This window comes from Somniosus microcephalus, chromosome 1 (assembly GCF_052327205.1).
Source record: "Somniosus microcephalus isolate GS21.2 chromosome 1, FLI_Smic_1.0, whole genome shotgun sequence".
NCBI lineage: Eukaryota > Metazoa > Chordata > Chondrichthyes > Squaliformes > Somniosidae > Somniosus > Somniosus microcephalus.
In genome coordinates, this window is record NC_140987.1 from 316,682,639 (window position 1) to 316,703,997 (window position 21,359).

The following is a 21,359-nucleotide window of genomic DNA, read 5'->3' on the forward strand; positions in this document are numbered from 1 at the left end:
TCGAGCAGAGTCCACAATCGGGCACAGTCCACAGTCCACAATCCACAGTCCACAATTCACAATCGGGCACAATCCGCAGTCCACAATCCACAGTCCACAGTCCACAATCCACAGTCCACAATCCACAATCCACAATCCACAGTCCACAATCCACAATCCTCGATCCAAACTCCACAGAGCACAGATCACAATCCAAATTCCATAGTCCACAAACAACAGTCCACAATCCTCAATCCACAGTCCACAATCCATAATCCACAGTCCACAATTCACAATCCAAAATCTACAGTCCACAATCCACAGTATACAATCCACAATCGGTCACAATCCACAATCCACAATCCACATTGGGACAAATCCACAATCCACAATCCACAGTCCACAGTCCACAATCCACAGTCCATAATCCACAATTGGGCACAATCCACAATCCACAGTCCACAGTCCACAATCCACAGTCCACAATCCACAATTGGGCACAATCCACAATCCACAATCTATAATCGGGCACAATCCACAGTCCACAATCGGGCACAAATCACAATCCACAATCCAAAGCCCTCAATCCACAATTGGGCGCAATCCACAATCTACGATCGGGCACAATCCACAATCGGGCAAAATCCACAATCCACAATCGGACACAATCCACAGTCCACAATCCACAATACACAATCCATAGGCCACAATCCACAATCGACAGTCCACAATCCACAGTCCAGAATCCAGAATCCACACTCCTCAATCCACAATTCAAAATCCGCAATCCACAGTCCACAATCTACAATCCACAATCAACAATCAATAAGCCACAGTCCACAATCCAAAATCCACAATCGGGGACAATCCACAATCCAGTCCACAACCCACAATCGGGAACAATCCACAATCCACAATTCAGTCCACAATCCACAATCGGGCACAATCCACAGTCCACAAACCACATCCAGTCCACAATCCACAATTGGGCACAATCCACAATCCAGTCCACCATCCACAATCGGGCAGAATCCACAGTCCACAATCCACAATCGGGCATAAACCATAATCCACAATCGGGCACAAACCACAATCCACAATCCAAAGCCCTCAATCCACAATCGGGCACGATCCACAATCTACGATCGGGCATAATCCACAATCCACAATCGGGCAAAATCCACAATCCACAATCGGACTCAATCCACAGTCCACAGTCCACAATCCACAATTCAAAATCCACAATCCACAATCGGGCACAATCCACAATCCACAGTCCACAATCCATAATCCACAGTCCACAATCCACAGTCCAGAATCCACAATCCACAATCCACATTCCTCAATCCACAATTCAAAATCCGCAATCCACAATCAACAATCTACAATCCACAATCAACAATCGATAAGCCACAGTCCACAATCCACAATCGTGCACAATCCACAGTCCATAGTTCACAATTCACAATCGGGCACAATTCACAATCCACAATCGACAATTGTGCAAAATCAACAATCCACAACCTGCAATCGGGCACAATCCACAATTGTGAAAAATCAACACTTGGGCACAATCCACAATCCACATACAGGCAGAATCCACAATCCACAATCGGGCACAGTCCACAATCCATAATTGTGCAAAATCAACAATCCACAATTGGGCACAATCCACAATCAGGCACAATCCACAATCCACAATCCACAGTCCACAGTCCACTATCCACAGTCCACAATCCACAATCGGGCACAATCCACAATCCACAGTCCACAATCCACAATCCACAGTCAACAATCTACAATCGGCCACAATCCACAATCTACAATCAGGCACAATCCACAATACACAGTCCACAATCCACTATCCACAATCCACAATCCACAATCAGGGACAATCCACAATCCACAATCCACAATCGGGCACAATCCACAATCCACATTCTGCAGTCCACAGTCCACAATCCACAATTGGGCACAATCCATATCCCACAATCCACAACCCACATTCAGGCACAATCCACAATCCACAATCGGGCACAATCCACAATCGAGCACAATCCACAATCGGGCACAATCCACAATCGGGCACAATCCACAATCCACAGTCAACAATCCACAGTCCACAGTCTACAATCGGCCACAATCCACAAGCCACAATTTTGCAAAATCAACAATCCACAATCGGGCACAATCCACAGGTCACAATCCGGCACAATCCACAATCCACAGTCCACAATCCACAATACACAATCTACAATCGGCCAGATTCCACAATCCACAATCGGGCACAATTCACAATCCACAATCCACAGTCCACAATCCATAATCCACAGTCCACAGTCCACAATCCACTATCAGGCACAATCAACAATCCACAGTCCACAATCCATAATCCACAGTCCACAATCAACAATCGGGCAAAATCCACAATCGGGCAAAATCCACAGTCCACAATCCACAACCCACAATCGGGCACATTCCACAATCCACAATCTACAATCGGGCACCATCCACATTCCAAAATCCACAGTCCACAATCCACAACCCACAATCGGGCACATTCCACAATCCACAATCTACAATCGGGCACCATCCACATTCCAAAATCCACAGTCCATAATCGAGCACAATCCACAATCTACAATCCATAATCCATAATCAGGCACAATCCACAATCGGGCATAATTTAAAATCCACAATCCACAATTGGGCACGATCCACAATCCACAATTCAAAATCCACAACCCAGAATCCAGAATCCACAATCCACAGTCTACAATCCACAATCCACAGTCCGCAATTGGGCATAATCCACAATCCACAATTCAAAATCCAGAATCCAGAATCCACAATCCACAAGCCACAATTCACAATCCACAATCCACAATCGGGCACAATACACAATCCACAATCGGGCACAATCCACAACCCACAATACACAACCCACATTCGGGCACAATCCACAATCGGGCACAGTCCACAATCCATAATCGGGCACCATCCACAATTGGGCATAATCCAAAATCCACAATCCACAATCGGGCACAATCCACAATTCAAAATCCACAATCCAGAATCCACAATCCACAATCCACAGTCCACAGTCCACAGTCTACAATCCACAATCCACAGTCTGCAATTGGGCACAATCCACAATCCACAATTCAAAATCCGCAATCCAGAATCCAGAATCCACAATCCACAATCCGCAGTCCACAATCCACAATCGGGCACAATCCACAATCAACAATTGGCACAATCCACAATCGGGCGCAATCCACAATTGGGCACAATCCACAATCCACAATCCACAATCAACAATCAGGCACAATCCAAAATCCACAATCCACAATTGGGCGCAATCCACAATTGGGCCCAAACCACAATCCACAATCGGGCACAATCACAATCGGGAACAGTCCACAATCCACAATCGGGCACAATCCACAATCCACAGTTCACAATCCACAATCGGGCACAAACCACAATCCACAGTCCACAATCCACAATCGGGCACAATCCACAATCCACAGTCCACAATCCACAGTCCACAGTCCACAATCCACAGTCCACAATCCACAGTCCACAATCCACAATCCTCGATCCAAACTCCACAGGCTACAGATCACAATCCAAATTCCACAGTCCACAAACAACAGTCCACAATCCTCAATCCACAGTCCACAATCCACAATCCACAGTCCACAATTCACAAAATCAAAATCTACAGTCCACAATCCACAGTATACAATCCACAATCGGTCACAATCCACAATCCACAGTCCACAGTCCACAATCCACAATCCACAATTGGGCACAATCCACAATCCACAATCTATAATCGGGCACAATCCACAGTCCACAATCCACAATCCACAGTCCACAATCCACAGTCCACAATCCACAGTCCACAATCCACAGTCCACAATCCACAGTCCACAATCCACAATTGGGCACAATCCACAATCCACAGTCCACAGTCCACAATCCACAATCCACAATTGGGCACAATCCACAATCCACAATCCACATTGGGACAAATCCACAATCCACAATCCACAGTCCACAGTCCACAATCCACAGTCCATAATCCACAATTGGGCACAATCCACAATCCACAGTCCACAGTCCACAATCCACAATCCACAATTGGGCACAATCCACAATCCACAATCTATAATCGGGCACAATCCACAGTCCACAATCCACAATCGGGCACAAACCACAATCCACAATCCAAAGCCCTCAATCCACAATTGGGCACAATCCACAATCTACGATCGGGCACAATCCACAATCGGGCAAAATCCACAATCCACAATCGGACACAATCTACAGTCCACAATCCACAATACACAATCCATAGGCCACAATCCACAATCCACAGTCCACAATCCACAGTCCAGAATCCAGAATCCAGAATCCACATTCCTCAATCCACAATTCAAAATCCACAATCCACAGTCCACAATCTACAATCCACAATCAACAATCGATAAGCCACAGTCCACAATCCAAAATCCACAATCGGGGACAATCCACAATCCACAATCCAGTCCACAACCCACAATCGGGAACAATCCACAATCCACAATCCAGTCCACAATCGGGCACAATCCACAGTCCACAAACCACATCCCATCCACAATCCACAATTGGGCACAATCCACAATCCAGTCCACAATCCACAATCGGGCAGAATCCACAGTCCACAATCCACAATCGGGCACAAACCACAATCCACAATCAGGCACAATCCACAGTCCACAATCCACAATTGGGCACAAACCACAATCTACGATCGGGCACAATGCACAATCCACAATCGGGCAAAATCCACAATCCACAATCGGACTCAATCCACAGTCCACAGTCCACAATCCACAATTCAAAATCCACAATCCACAATCGGGCACAATCCACAATCCACAGTCCACAATATACAATCCACAATCCACAGTCAACAATCTACAATCGGCCACAATCCACAATCCAAAATCAGGCACAATCCACAATCCACACTCCACAATCCACAATCCAAAATCAGGCACAATCCACAATCCACAGTCCACAATCCACAATCAGGGACAATCCATAATCCACAATCGGGCACAATCCACAATCTACAATCCAGTCCACAATCCACAGTCCACAATCCACAATCGGGCACAATCCACAATCCAGTCCACAATCCACAATCGGGCACATTCCACAATCCACAATCCACAGTCCACAATCCACAATCAGGCACATTCCACAATCCACAGTCCACAATCCACAATTCACAATCGGGCACAATCCACAATCCTCAATCCACAATTGGGCAGAATCCACAATCCACAATCGTGCACAATCCACAGTCCATAGTCCACAATTCACAATCGGGCACATTTCACAATCCACAATCGACAATTGTGCAAAATCAACAATCCACAATCGGGCACAATCCACAATCTGCAATCGGGCACAATCCACAATCCACAATTGTGCAAAATCAACACTTGGGCACAATCCACAATCCACATACGGGCAGAATCCACAATCCACAATCGGGCACAATCCACAATTGTGCAAAATCAACAATCCACAATCCACAATTGGGCACAATCCACAATCGGGCACAATCCACAATCCACATTTTACAATCCACTATCCACAGTCCACAATCCACAATCAGGCACAATCCACTATCCACAGTCCACAATCTACAATCCACAATCCACAGTCAACAATCTACAATCAGGCACAATCCACAATCCACAATCCACAATCGGGGACATTCCACAATCCACAATTCACAATTCACAATCCACAATCCACAATCGGGCACAATCCACAATTCACATTTTGCAGTCCACAATCCACAATCCACAATTGGGCACAATCCACATCCCACAATCCACAACCCACATTCAAGCACAATCCACAATCGGGCACATTCCACAATCAGGCACTATCCACAATCCACAGTCCACAATCCACAATCCACAATCCACAATCCAGAGTCCACAATTTACAACCGGCCACAATCCACAATCCACATACGGGCAGAATCCAGAATCCACAATCGGGCACAATCCACAATCCACAATTGTGCAAAATCATCAATCCATAATCCACAATTGGGCACAATCCACAATCCACAATCGGGCACAATCCACAATCCACAATCCACAGTCCACAATCCACTATCCACAGTCCACAATCCACAATCGGGCACAATCCACAACCCACAGTCCACAATCTACAATCCACAATCCACAGTCAACAATCTACAATCGGCCACAATCCACAATCCAAAATCAGGCACAATCCACAATCCACAGTCCACAATCCACTATCCACAATCCACAATCAGGGACAATCCACAATCCACAATTCACAATTCACAATCCACAATCCACAATCAGGCACAATCCACATTCTGCAGTCCACAGTCCACAATCCACAATCCACAATTCACAATTGGGCACAATCCACATCCCACAATCCACAACCCACATTCAGGCACAATCCACAATCGGGCACATTCCACAATCGGGCACAATCCACAGTCCACAATCCACAATCTACAAACCACAATCCAGAGTCCACAATTTACAACCGGCCACAATCCACAATCCACAATCGGGCACAATCCAAAATCCACAGTCCACAGTCTACTGTCCACAATCCACTAGCCACAAATGTGCAAAATAAACAATTCACAATCGGGCACAATCCACAATCCACAATCCACAGTACACAATCCACAATCCACAGTACACAATCCACAATCGGGCACAATCCACAATCGGGCAGAATCCACAACCCACAGTCCACAATCCACAGTCCACAATCTACAATCGGCCACAATCCACAATCCACAATTATGCAAAATCAACAATCCACAATCGGGCACAATCCACAATCGGGCACAATCCACAATCCACAACCCACAACCCACAGTCCACAATCCACAATCCACAATCGGGCACAATCCACAGATCACAATCGGGCACAATCCACAATCCACAGTCCACAATCCACAATCCACAATCTATAATCGTCCAGAATCCAGAATCCACAATCGTGCACAATCCACAATCCACAATCCACAGTCCGCAGTCCACAATCCACAGTCCACAGTCCACAATTCAAAAGCCACAATCCACTATCAGGCACAATTCACAATCCACAGTCCACAATTCACAGTCCACAATCCACAATCCACAATTGTGCAAAATCAACAATCCACAATCCAGAATCGGGCACAATCCACAATTCACAGTCCACAGTCCACAATCCACAGTCCACAATCCACAGTCCACAATCCACAATTCAAAAGCCACAATCCACTATCGGGCACAATCCACAGTCCACAATTCACAGTCCACAATCCACAATCCACAATCCACAATCCACAGTCCACAATCGGGCAAAATCCACAGTCCACAATCGGGCACAATCCACAATCCACAGTCCACAATCCACAATCCACAACCCACATTCGGGCACAATCCACAATCAGGCACATTCCACAATCCACAATCTACAATCGGGCACCATCCACATTCCACAATCCACAATCCACAGTCCACAATCAGGCACAATCCACAATCTACAATCCATAATCTGCAATCAGGCTCAATCCACAATCCACAATCAGGCACAATCCACAATCAGGCACAATCCATAATCCATGATCAACACTTGGGCACAATCCACAATCGGGCACAATCCAAAATCCACAATCCAAATCCACAATCCAGAATCCACAATCCACAGTCCACAGTCCACAGTCTACAATCCACAATCCACAGTCCGCAATTGGGCACAATCCACAATCGGGCACAATCCACATTCCACAATCCACATTCGGGCACAGTCCACAATCCACAATCGGGCACAATCCACAATCGGGCACAATCCACAATCGGGCACAATCCAAAATCCACAATCGGGCACAATCCACAATCGGGCACAATCCACAATCCACAATCGGGCACAATCCACAATCGGGCACAATCCACAATCCACAATCTACATTCCACAGTTCACAATCCACAATCCACAATTGGGCTCAATCCGCAATCCACAATCCACAATCGGGCACAGTCCACAATCCACAATCGGGCACAATCCACAATCGGGCACAATCCACAATCCACAATCGGGCACAATCCACAATCGGGCACAATCCACAATCGGGCACAATCCACAATCCACAATCTACATTCCACAGTTCACAATCCACAATCCACAATTGGGCTCAATCCGCAATCCACAATCCACAATCGGGCACAATCCACAATCCACAATCGGGCACAATCCACAATCGGGCACAATCCACAATCCACAATCGGGCACAATCCACAATCCACAGTCCACAATCCACAATCCACAATCCACAGTCCACAATACACAATACACAATCCACAGTCCACAATCCAGAATCCAAATTCCACAATCCACAATCCATGGTCTACAAGCGGGCACAGTTTGCCACCCAGAGCTGAATAACATTCATTCATTGAGAGCGCTCATCTCACCAACAGTGTCACACTCACCCTGCTGTTCCCGAGTCTGCCCCTCTCCGTGTTGTTCTTGCTGTTGTTTTTCCCCGTCAGTTTCTTCTGCTGCAATGGCACTTTGCTGAAGAAAATGTAATTGACGAAGGCATATTCCAGCAAGGCCAGAAAAACAAACACGAAGCAGCCCATCAGGTAGATGTCAATGGCTTTGACATAAGGGATCTTGGGAAGGGTTTCCCGCAGGTGGGTGTTGATTGTGGTCATGGTGAGCACAGTCGTGACTCCTGCAACGGAGACAAGGTGAAGAATGTTGAAAAAATCAAATCGGTTTTTGAATTTTTGATTTGCAATTAAGTCAGAGCAGACAGGTTGTCCCTCAGCAGAGCTGGGTTAACGCAGGGCCCGTGTGGGACTGAAATGTACAGGGCCACTTGTCCCAGGTTCAATCCCCAGTCTGTGCAGATCCTAGCCCGTTAGCATTGGGGCACAACAACTGAACTCAGTTCCTCAGGCAAGGAAAGGGAACTAAAGAACTTGCATTTCTACAGCGCCTTTCTCAACCTCAGGATGCCCCAAAGCACTTCATAGCCAATGAAGTACTTTCAAAGTGTAGTCACTGTTATAGTGTAGGGCAAGTAAGATCAGCCAGGGTTCCTGTATTGAATTCTTTGTGGGTTCAATGACGAGACATTTATGAAAGAGAATGAGTTTTAATCTAAAGTCTGTTCAACTCTTTATACAGCATTTCAGGAGACACCCTGCTAGTGATGCATCTAGAACGAAACTGAAACTAAACTCAACTGCCTTGCTTGTCTCGGTCACATGCCCTCTGCTGGTCAGGCACAAGCAATCAATACATGCAAACATGCTGGTAGGCATCATAATCAAACAGGCAAATACCATCTCTATTTGCTGATATCATTACATCTCCTTTTCTTAAAACAAAAGTATTTTACTTTTAACTAACAACATGTTTTCTTTGTATTAATCTGCATTTTAACTGTAACACTTAATGAACTTACATTATCATTATCATGATCAAGGTTTTTTAACCTTGCTTTGTGTGTTCACATGAAATATGTCAATACACTAGAACTTGAAGAAAGAATAAGATAACATTACTTCCTTCTATAACAATAGTCCTTAAATTTGCTCAATGAGTCTCTCAGGAGGCTTCACGTGTCTTGAGGATTTTCTGATTGATTGTCCTTGAATCTGAGTTGTTGCCTCAGATGATGGTTTCTCAGCTGTGTGATCAGGTTGTTCAACAGTATCAGTCTCTTGACCTGCTGTGGCTGGTCCCATGAGAAGATCTCGACGATTTCTTCTCAGAACAGCACCCTCATCTGTCTGAATGGAGTATGATCTTGGTTGAACTTCACTCAGGACAGATCCCTTCTGAGTCCATGTGATTGTTTTGTCTTTCAACCTTACTTGGTCACCAGTGTGGAGTTCAGGTAGGTTTTGTGTTCCTCTGTCACTTTTGCTTTTCTTTCTGTTGTTCTTTGAACTTCCTCACTTTCTCCCCCTCTTTTGTTTTCAGGAGGTTCTCCGGGATGGGTAGGTTTGACCTTAGCCGACGTCCCATCAGGAGTTGGGCTGGTGACTTACCACACTTGAGCGGCGTTGTGCGGTATACAAGCATGCTTTGGTAGAAGTCAGTTCCACTGTCTTTTGCCTTGTACATCAGTCTTTTCACTGTCTGGACCGATTTTTCCACTAGTCCATTGGACTGTGGATAGTGAGGACTTGACGTTGTGTGGACAAAGTCCCACTGTTTGGCAAAGTGTCGGAAACTTGCATTGTAAAACTGAGGTCCGTTGTCTGTGAAGACCTCGCTTGCCACGCCATGTCTGGAGAATATGGCTTTCATACATGTTATCACAGCATCTGCAGTGGTGGTGTACCGTCTACAAACCTCTGGATACAGGGAGTAATAGTCTGTGACTACAAGATAGTCCTTCCCTTGACATACAAATAGGTCAGCGCCTACCTTCTGGTAAGGTCTGTCTGGTGCTGGGTGTGGCTTTAGTGGTTCTACCGGATTGCTTGCTCGATATTTCAGGCATATTGTGCAGTTTGACACCTCATTTGTCACATCTTGGTTGATTCGTGGCCAGTACATCACCTCTCGTGCTCTTTTCTTACACTTTTCGATTCCCAGATGTCCTCCATGGATCTTTTTTAACATCTCTTTTCTCAGACTCTTTGGGATAACTATTTTACTTCCTTTGTAGATGATGTCTTCGACCACTGATAGTTCCGCCCTGCAGTTCCAGTACTCTGCCATGTCAGGTGAGCAGTCTTGCTTCATGTTGGGCCATCCATCCAAGATGCTTTTCCTCAGGCGTCTCATTGTTTCATCTTTGTTTGTCTCAGTCTTTATGAGCTCCATTTTTGCATCTGCTGTGGGCAGTGCATTTGTGATCATGTCCACGTAGGCGTTCACTTTTTCATCCATTGTGGTGTTTGCGGGCTCACTTGGGTCAACAGCTCTGGACAACGTGTCTGCTGTATACATCAGCTTACCCGGTGTGTACGCAACATTCAGTTCATCATAGACTGTCTCTCCTTCGCTTTCCACAACGAGGACTCTCTTTACCAGGTTCAGTCTCTCACAGGCTTTTAAACCTAGTATGGCTTGCACATCCTTTGGCACCATGATTAATGCTAGCGTGTACTTTCTGTCCTTGTGTGTTACTTTGACAATGCATGTTCCTTTCACTGGTATATCAGCACCTGAGTATCCTGTCACTTTCACTTTTATTCCATGTATCTTTGGTCTGGGTCTAATTTTCTTAAAATCAGTCTCTGATATCACATTAACTTGTGCTCCAGCATCCAATTTAAATGGAATATGTATGTCATTCACTTTTAGTGTCAACATCCAGTCTCTTTTGTCTTCTTTTATGTTTTCAGACACGACATCTACATTGAACTCCTCTATGTCGCTTTCATCTACTGCATGGACCTTGCTTTGTTGCACTTGGTTCTTGCAGCAACGGGCATAATGTTTGTTTTTGTTGCAACTATTGCATGTTTTTCCATATGCTGGACACTTTCTTGGTGGATGCTGTGTACCGCATCGACTACATGACTTTCGATTGTCCCTTTCATTTTCATTCGCTGGCCACGCCTCTTTTTTCACATTGGCGCTCTTTTTGTTAAACGGTTTGTATCCGTTCTTTCTCACTGCATCCACGTTGCAGCTATTGTCACTGAACAGCTCCTTTGCCTGCAACTTCACAGTCTCTGTAGCCCTACACAGTGCTATGGCTTTTCCCAGGTCTAGATTTGCTCTCTTAGCAGTCTTTCCCTTAGACCATTATCTGGAATACCACACACCAGTCTGTCTTTTATCAGCGAGTCTGTCAGTCCCCCAAATTCACACGATTTGCTTCTGTTTCTCAGTTCAGTCACATACTGATCAATAGTCTCTCCCGTTTTCTGTACACATGTGAAAAATCTGTGCCTCTCAAACGTCATGTTACGTTTAGGTATGCAGTAGGCCTCAAACTGTTCCATTATTTTATCTAGCTTCATTTTGTCTCCATTAGCAGCGAATGTGAAGTTATTATACACCTCCAGTGCTTCATCACCCACGACATGTAAGAACAGTGACGATTTCCTTTTATTACTTTTCCCGTCAGCTCCGATTGCTGATAAATACAACCCCACACGTTGTTTGAACCTTCTCCAATTTTCAGCCACATTACCTGTCAACTGAAGTGTCGCCGGTGGGAGTAAACCTTCCATTTTTCACTTCGTTAGCTATTCTCTAATGGTAAGTAACGATGTTCTCTTTTGGCTTGCTAATCTGTGGAGAGCTGATTTAACTTCAGATTTTTTCTCTTCATCTCTTTCAATCACTTCTGACACCATGTATTGATTTCTTTGTGGGTTCAATGATGAGACATTTATGAAAGAGAATGAGTTTTAATCTAAAGTCTGTTCAACTCTTTATACAGCATTTCAGGAGACACCCTGCTAGTGATGCATCTAGAACGAAACTGAAACTAAACTCAACTGCCTTGCTTGTCTCAGTCACATGCCCTCTGCTGGTCAGGCACAAGCAATCAATACATGCAAACATGCTGGTAGGCATCATAATCAAACAGGCAAATACAATCTCTATTTGCTGATATCATTACAGTTCCCACTCCCGAACTTTCTTCAAGTGCTCAATCGTGCACGTGTCTGGATGTCGGGGGGCCCAGGGTGAGGCTTGGTGCTGATTCTGCCCCACCAGGCTGACAAGCCCATGGCCCAGGCTCCAGCATCACAATTAGCCCCAGGATTGGGGCAGCTGGTGCTGCCTGAACTGGGGAATCACCAGAGCTCAGGGAAGGAGGAGAGTAGCTGGGGAAAGATCTTTATAACACAAGGTGGGTATTATGGGATGTGTCTGGGCCATGGGTATTATGGGATGTGTCTGGACGATGGACCATGGGTATTATGGGATGTGTCTGGACCATTTGTATTATGGGATGTGTCTGGACCATGGGCCATGGGTATTATGGGATGTGTCTGGACCATGGACCATGGGTATTATGGGATGTGTCTGGACCGTGGAGCATGGGTATTATGGGATGTGTCTGGACCATGGACCATGGGTATTATGGGATGTGCCTGGACCATGGACCATGGGTATTATGGGATGGGTCTGGACCATGGAGCATGGGTATTATGGGATGTGTCTGGACCATGGAGCATGGGTATTATGGGATGTGTCTGGACCATGAGTATTATGGGATGTGTCTGGACCATGGGTATTATGGGATGTGTCTGGACCATAGGTATTCTGGGATGTGTCTGGACCATGGGTATTATGGGATGTGTCTGGACCATGGACCATGGGTATTATGGGATGTGTCTGGACCGTGGAGCATGGGTATTATGGGATATGTCTGGACCATGGACCATGGGTATTATGGGATGTGCCTGGACCATGGACCATAGTTATTATGGGATGTGTCTGGACCCTGGACCATGGGTATTATGGGATGTGTCTGGACCATGGACCATGGGTATTATGGGATGTGCCTGGACCATGGACCATGGGTATTATGGGATGTGTCTGGACCATGGAGCATGGTTATTATGGGATGTGTCTGGACCATGGAGCATGGGTATTATGGGATGTGTCTGGGCCATGGAGCATGGGCATTATGGGATGTGTCTGGGCTATGGGTATTATGGGATTTGTCTGGGACTATGGATATTATGGGAATTATCTGGACCATGGACCATGGGTATTATGGGATGTGTCTGGGCCATGGGTATTATGGGTTGTGTCTGGACCATGGACCATGGGTATTATGGGATGTATCTGGACCATGGACCATGGGTATTATGGGATGTGTCTGGACCATGGAGCATGGGTATTATGGGATGTGTCTGGGCGATGGACTATGGGTATTATGGGATGTGTCTGGACCATGGACCATGGGCATTATGGGATGTGTCTGGGTGATGGACCATGGGTATTATGGGATGTGTCTGGACCATGGGTATTATGGGATGTGCCTGGGCGATGGACCATGGGTATTATGGGATGTATCTGGACCATGGACCATGGGTATTGTGGGACGTGTCTGGGACATGGACCATGGGTATTATGGAATGTGCCTGGACCATTGACCATGGGTATTATGGGATGTGTCTGGACCATGGACCATGGGTATTATGGGATGTGTCTGGACCATGGAGCATGGGTATTATGGGATGTGTCTGGACCATGGAGCATGGGTATTATGGGATGTGTCTGGACCTTGGAGCATGGGTATTATGGGATTTGTCTGGGGCATGAACCATGGGTAATATGGGATGTGCCTGGACCATGGGTATTATGGGATGTGTCTGGACCATGGACTATGGCTATTATGGGATGTGCCTGGACCATGCACAATTGGTATAATGTGATGTGTCTGGACCATGGAGCATTGGTATTATGGGATATGTCTCGACTATGGAGCATGGGTATTATGGGATGTGTCTGGGCCATGGACTATGGCTATTATGGGATGTGTCTGGACCCTGTACTATTGGTATTATGGGATGTGTCTGGACCATGGACCATGGGTATTATGGGATGTGTCTGGGCCATGGGTATTATGGGTTGTGCCTGGGCCATGGACTATGGGTATTATGGGATGTATCTGGACCATGGACCATGGGTATTATGGGATGTGTCTGGACCATGGACCATGGGTATTATGGGATGTGTCTGGACCATGGAGCATGGGTATTATGGGATGTGTCTGGGCGATGGACCATGGGTATTATGGGATGTGTCTGGACCATGGACCATGGGTATTATGGGATGTGTCTGGGCGATGGACCATGGGTATTATGGGATGTATCTGGACCATGGGTATTGTGGGATGTGTCTGGGCGATGGACCATGGGTATTATGGAATGTGTCTGGGACATGGACCATGGGTATTATGGAATGTGCCTGGACCATTGACCATGGGTATTATGGGATGTGTCTGGACCATGGACCATGGGTATTATGGGATGTGTCTGGACCATGGAGCATGGGTATTATGGGATGTGTCTGGACCATGGAGCATGGGTATTATGGGATGTGCCTGGACCATGGAGCATGGGTATTATGGGATGTGTCTGGACCTTGGAGCATGGGTATTATGGGATTTGTCTGGGGCATGAACCATGGGTATTATGGGATGTGCCTGGACCATGGGTATTATGGGATGTGCCTGGTCCATGGGTATTATGGGATGTGTCTGGACCATGGACTATGGCTATTATGGGATGTGCCTGGACCATGCACAATTGGTATTATGTGATATGTCTGGACCATGGAGCATTGGTATTATGGGATATGTCTCGACTATGGAGCATGGGTATTATGGGATGTGTCTGGGCCATGGACTATGGCTATTATGGAATGTGTCTGGGCCATGGACTATGGCTATTATGGGGATGTGTCTGGACCCTGTACTATTGGTATTATGGGATGTGTCTGGACCATGGAGCATGGGTATTATGGGTTGTGTCTGGAAGATGGACCATGGATTTTGTTCTGGACTTGTTAGATGTAGGTCATGCCCCTAGTGGTAGTTATTGTATTGCAGTGTGTTATTTGACCTTCTTCCTGTCTGCACCGGAAGTATTGTTCAAGGAAGTGTTTTCTCAGTTGTGAACAAGGTCCAAGTGTGGCAACTTGTTTTCTATCCTCCTCCATCCTTCCTTATACGCTAGGCAAGACACAATGTCTGTGAGTATCCTTGTTTGGTAACATAATAACGACCTTGTAGTATAGTATTTTGACAATACTTTGTCAATAAGAAGTTTATTAGCTGCTAGCTACTTAGGGTTAGCTTCAGTGCTATTTACTTATACAGGTACCTACTTATCTTTGTTAAGCAGTCTATTCTGTTTCCATAAACATGTTTTTGCATCTTATTTAACATCTAATGTATAGTACTTACCTCTGTGTACAAAACATACTTTGTCTTTGTTTACAGTTTCACACTTTTATTCAAGTAAAGCTTCAAAACAGCACCCTGCTTCTCGAGGAGTTATTTGAATGTGTCTTTAGCTGACTGGATAGCTGTATAGGCGTTACATCTAGTGAGACCAATACTGTGAAAAGACAGCAATACGGCTAGCTGTGAAGAGATGAGACCCTTCACGTGGAGCAGCAAGTACTCAAGAGTTAAGTGGCTGTCATCTAGGTGCAAAGTAAGTCATCACGACATAGCCAGCTTAACTCTTCACCTTGTACACCACACTTACCTCACATCATCATGGCAGAAGTTAATACCAAAAACACTACTCAGCAAGTGGAAGACTTTAAACAGTTAGATGAAACTGAAGAATGTGACAATCTGTCTATAAGCTCTCGTTACTACAAATCATTAGCCGGTTCTAGGTCATCAGCCGGTTCTGGGGCTAGTATGGCCATCGCCAGAGCACGAGCCAAGACAGAAGCGGCCCAAGCCAGAGCAGTTTATGCCAAGAAAGAAATAGAAATAAAAGTTGAACGGGCCCGTCTCCAAGCCACATTAGACGCCCTGCAGGAAGAAAAAGAGAAAGATGTTGCATTAACTGAGGCACAAATATTGGAGGCAGCTTTAATGGAAGCTGATCCTGAGTCAGCTAACAAAGTTCCAATTCCCGTTCCACGTCAGAGTCGACTACAGCGCACCACAGACTATGTGAGCGACCAAGCTGACACACAGTTTACGAGAGAGAGAGAGGAAGACCCGCACATCTCTACAGACTCAAGCACACCATATAACATGCCCCATGTCACCAACCAAGTTCAAAATGGACTGCGTGCCCCAAGGCACAGGATCCTCCCCCACGAAACAGAGGACACCGAGCAGAGGAATGGAGCGCTGAAGAGAGTAAGTCAGCAGCAAACCTCCTCTCGTTTCCTCGAGACCCCCAGCAGAGCACCTACTCAAGGCGACCATGGCATAGGCCCCACCACATAAGACCTTGTCAAATACCTTGCACGCAGCCAGCTGGTGACTACAGGGTTAACCATGTTTGATGATAAACCAGAGAATTATTGGGCCTGGAAGTCCTCCTTCCACGGTGCCATATCGGGCCTAGACCTGTCGGCAGCAGAAGAGCTCGACTTCCTTACCAAATGGCTCGGCCCAGAGTCTGCCGAACAGGCGCGCAGGATAAAAGCAGTCAATGTGAGACATCCGCCAGCTGGGTTGATGATGGCTTAGGCGAGGCTGGAAGAAAGCTACAGTTCGCCTGAAGTCATTGAAAGGGCTCTCTTTGCCAGGTTGGACAACTTTCCGAAGTTGACAAATAAGGAACCCCAGAAGCTCCGTGACCTTGGAGATCTGCTGTTGGAACTTGAAACTGCAAAGCAGGATGGCTACCTACCTGGCCTATCGTACTTGGACACTTCCAGAGGGGTAGGTCCCATCGTTGAGAAGCTTCCATTCAATCTGCAGGAGAAGTGGACATCATTCGCGTCAAGGTTCAAGCTAGAGTACAATGTTACCTTCCCTCCATTCTCTGTGTTTGCCAACTTCATTCGTAGAGAAGCCAAAGCCAGGACAGACCCCAGCTTCAACTTCTTTTCCTCCCACACAGCACTTGCCAGAAGAGACAAGTTTGACAGACATGGAAAGACACCAATATCTGTTCACAAAATGCAAGTGTCTTCAACTGAGAACACAAGGGATCAGAAGAAATCTGAGGATATGAGCAAACAATGCCCCATCCACAACAAACCCCATCCATTAAAGAAGTGCAGAGGCTTCAGAGAGAAGTCCCTGGAAGACCGCAAACAGTACCTCAAAGAGAACTCAATGGCCCAGTAATTCCTGTCACAATGCGTGAGTACGGACGGGGTACTCATGCGTGTGCCCGGAGGAATTGCCGGTTTTCAGCATGCACAGCGCATGCGCTGAAAACCGGCATTTCCTGTCCTCTGACCCAAGGGGTTAAGAGGCAGAACGCTTGCGACTTGTGATGCAGCGTGTGCGCGCTGAATTCCTTTTTTTTTTCAGAGTTGCCCAAGTGTAAAGGCCTCCAGTTTTTACGCGTGGAAAAACCAGACGTAAGTACTTAGTTTTACAGGTAAGTGGTCTTCTAGTACAATTTAGAATTTTCTTTTCCACAGGTTTATTATTTTTAAAGAATTTACAGTAAGGTAAGTTTAGTTTTAGACCCTATTTTAAAATTTTTTATTTTTTTCAAAAATTTGATTAATTGTTTAAAATATTTTTTTAAACTTATTTATAGTTAACTAGCTGGGGGGGGCCCGGCGTTGCCAAGGCTTTTTTGTAAAACAGCAGTTTACAGGGCCGCGCGGTTTATGGCCGTCCGCTGCCGCTCTCCCGCTCTGTGTCTCGGGCCGAGCGGTTGTGAGGCCCGGCCCGAGTGACCCCAACTCTGAGGGGGAGAGATTATATAATCAGTGGGATGTTTTTTAAAATTTTATTTAAAGTTTTAGTGTTTTGGCAGCCCATACTTTTCATGAGTTTGACAGTTCTTACTCTCAAACTCATGAATGAGGTTTCCCCTCCCCTGATTGGCTGCACAGTGCTCACCTGATCCCAGCCGGCACATCGCACTAACTACGCCGCTGGATCAGGTAAGCACATCGCGCCGACATCTGAACCAGGCCAGTGACAGGAAATGCAAGCAGGCCCGGGCTTCAGATGTCGGCGCGCAGGGTGAGTGCACATCGGGGGCTTGCACGCGCGGCAAGCTCCCGATCCTAATTTCAGGGCCCATATGTTTCAAGTGCTGCTCCTCCACGAACCATCTCGCTAAGAACTGCAAGGTAGATGCAAAATGCACAGAATGTGAAAGTGATTGGCACATTTCAGCACTCCACCCAGGCCCAGCTCCTTGGAAGTCAGAGACATCTCCTCCCGCCTCAGAGCACGGCGGGGAGGGAGAGGGAGCCGCCTATCTGGAGATTACATCCAAGTGCACCGAGGTGTGTGGAGAAGGAGTGAGCGCAAGAGCATGCTCCAAGATATGCCTCGTTCATGTGTACCCTGTAGGACGTCGCCAGGAATCTGAGAAGATGTATGCCATACTAAACAAACAAAGTAACCATTCTCTAGCAAGATCCGAGTTCTTCGACATCTTCAAGGTCAAAGGAAGCCCGTCACCTTACATGCTGAAGACGTGTGCTGGACTTTCAAAGGCAGCTGGCAGGAGGGCCTGTGGTTATGTTGTTGAGTCAGCCGACGGGAAGATTAGTCTCCCCCTTCCTACACTCATCGAATGTAATCAAGTCCCCGACAACCGTTCTGAGATTCCCACTCCGAATGCAGCTCATCACCACAGTCATCTGAGACGCATTGCAGACGAGATCCCACCTCTTGATCCAGATGCAGGCATACTCCTGTTGTTGGGCAGGGACATTCTGAGGGTACATAAGGTAAGGAAACAGATCAACGGTCCACATGACGCCCCTTTCGCCCAAAGGCTAGACCACGACTGGGTCGTTGTTGGAGACGTGTGCCTCAGGGGTGATCACAAGCCATCTCAGGTGAGCACACTCAAGACTTCCATCTTGGAGAATGGTCGCCCAAGCTACCTTACCCCATGCAGTAGTCAGATCCGAGTGACAGAGAAGTTCAGTCATACGGCCCAGCCTCAGAAAACCCCAGCGCTGATCTCCACAGACAGCACACAGATGATGCTCACTGGAGAGAACCCGGGTCAGTCAGTCTTCTGTCGCACCGCCAACGACCACAAACTTGCTCCATCGATTGACGACATGAGATTCCTCCAGATTATGGACAATGAGGTCTCTCGTGACAGCTCTAACAGCTGGGTTGCACCCTTACCCTTCCAGATCCTCAGACGACGGCTGCCGAACAACAGGGAGTATGCCTATAATCATCTTAACTCACTCCGTCGCACACTAGAGAAGAAGCCAAAGATGAAAGCACACTTCCTAGAGTTTGTCGAGAAAATGCTTGTCAACGATTATGCAGAGCTACCTCCTCCACTCCAGGAAGGCCAAGAGTGTTGGTACCTCCCTCCTTCGGAGTCTACCACCCCAAAAAGCCAGAACAGATCCGCGTGGTGTTTGACTCCAGTGCACCATATCAGGGAGTCTCTCTGAATTATGTACTCCTCACAGGGCCTGATCTCAACAACAGCCTTTTGGGGTTGCTCATGAGATTCAGGAAAGAGCCCGTCGCCATCACTGCCGATATCCAGCACATGTTTCACTGCTTTGTGGTGAGAGAAGACCACAGAGACTTTCTCCGCTTCCTGTGGTATCGCAACAACGACCCCAGCAGAGACATTGTGGACTACAGAATGCGTGTCCATGTCTTTGGCAATAGCCCGTCCCCTGCTGTCGCCATATACGGACTAAGGAGAGCTGCCAAGGAAGAAGAAGATGACTTTGGCAGTGATGTGAGAGGGTTCATCGAACGAGAGTTCTACGTCGATGATGCACTGAAGTCATTCCCTGCCGAAGCAGAGGCCATCAGTGCCCTTGGGCGAGCTCAGGAACTGCTTGCACTATCCAACCTCAGGCTACACAAAATAGCCTCTAACAGACCAGCAGTGATGGAAACATTCCCCCCTGAAGATTGTGCTAAGGATGTCAATGATCTAGACCTCTTCACTGATGACCTCCCCCTACAGCGTAGCCTAGGAGTGTCTTGGAACATAGCAAAAGACACGTTCACGTTCCAAGCCTTAGATGACAAGAAACCCTTCACACGTAGAGGAGTGCTCTCTACAGTCAACAGCCTATACAACCCTCTCGGCTTCTTAGCCCCTGTCACCATACAAGGCAGGCTGCTCCTCAGGGAACTCTCCACACGCGCTGAAGAGTGGGATTCACCCCTCCCTGAAGAGATGGAAGCAGAGTGGAACAGATGGAGAGACTCGCTTCAAGACTTACAGGAGATCCAAATACCTCACTCCTATACGTCTTTCTCTCCCTCAAATGTCCAATTCAAGGAGCTTTGTGTCTTTGCAGACGCATCCGCTAAGGCCATCGCAAGTGTGGCTTTTCTGAAGGTCACCACTCAAGATGGACAAAGCAAAGTCGGCTTCGTCTTTGGTAAGGCCAAGTTGGCACCCCAGCCAGACCTCACCGTACCTAGATTGGAACTGTGCGCAGCAGTATTACCAGTTGAGATTGCAGAGTTCATAGTGGAGGAGATGGATCTGAAGTTCGACAGCATCAAGTATTATACAGACAGCAAAGTGGTGCTAGGATACATCCATAACCAAACTAGGCGGTTCTACGTCTACGTGAACAACAGGGTCCAACGTATCCGACAGTCCACATCCCCCGACCAGTGGAGGTACGTCCCCACAGACCTGAACCCAGCTGACCATGGGTCTAGATCTGTAACAGCGCCCCTTCTCAGCAGCACG

The 21,359-nt window shown here is 46.8% G+C and overlaps 1 protein-coding gene across 1 annotated transcript in view; it reads right to left on the reverse strand.

The window, feature by feature from the left end:
* LOC147124871 (gamma-aminobutyric acid receptor subunit beta-4-like) overlaps positions 1–21,359 on the reverse strand; it is a 559,637-nt gene that overhangs the window by 28,077 nt on the left and 510,201 nt on the right. Inside the window, exon 10 of the mRNA XM_085986885.1 lies at positions 8,529–8,776. Coding sequence (XP_085843011.1) covers positions 8,529–8,776 — 248 coding nt within the window. The remainder of the gene's footprint in view (positions 1–8,528; positions 8,777–21,359) is intronic.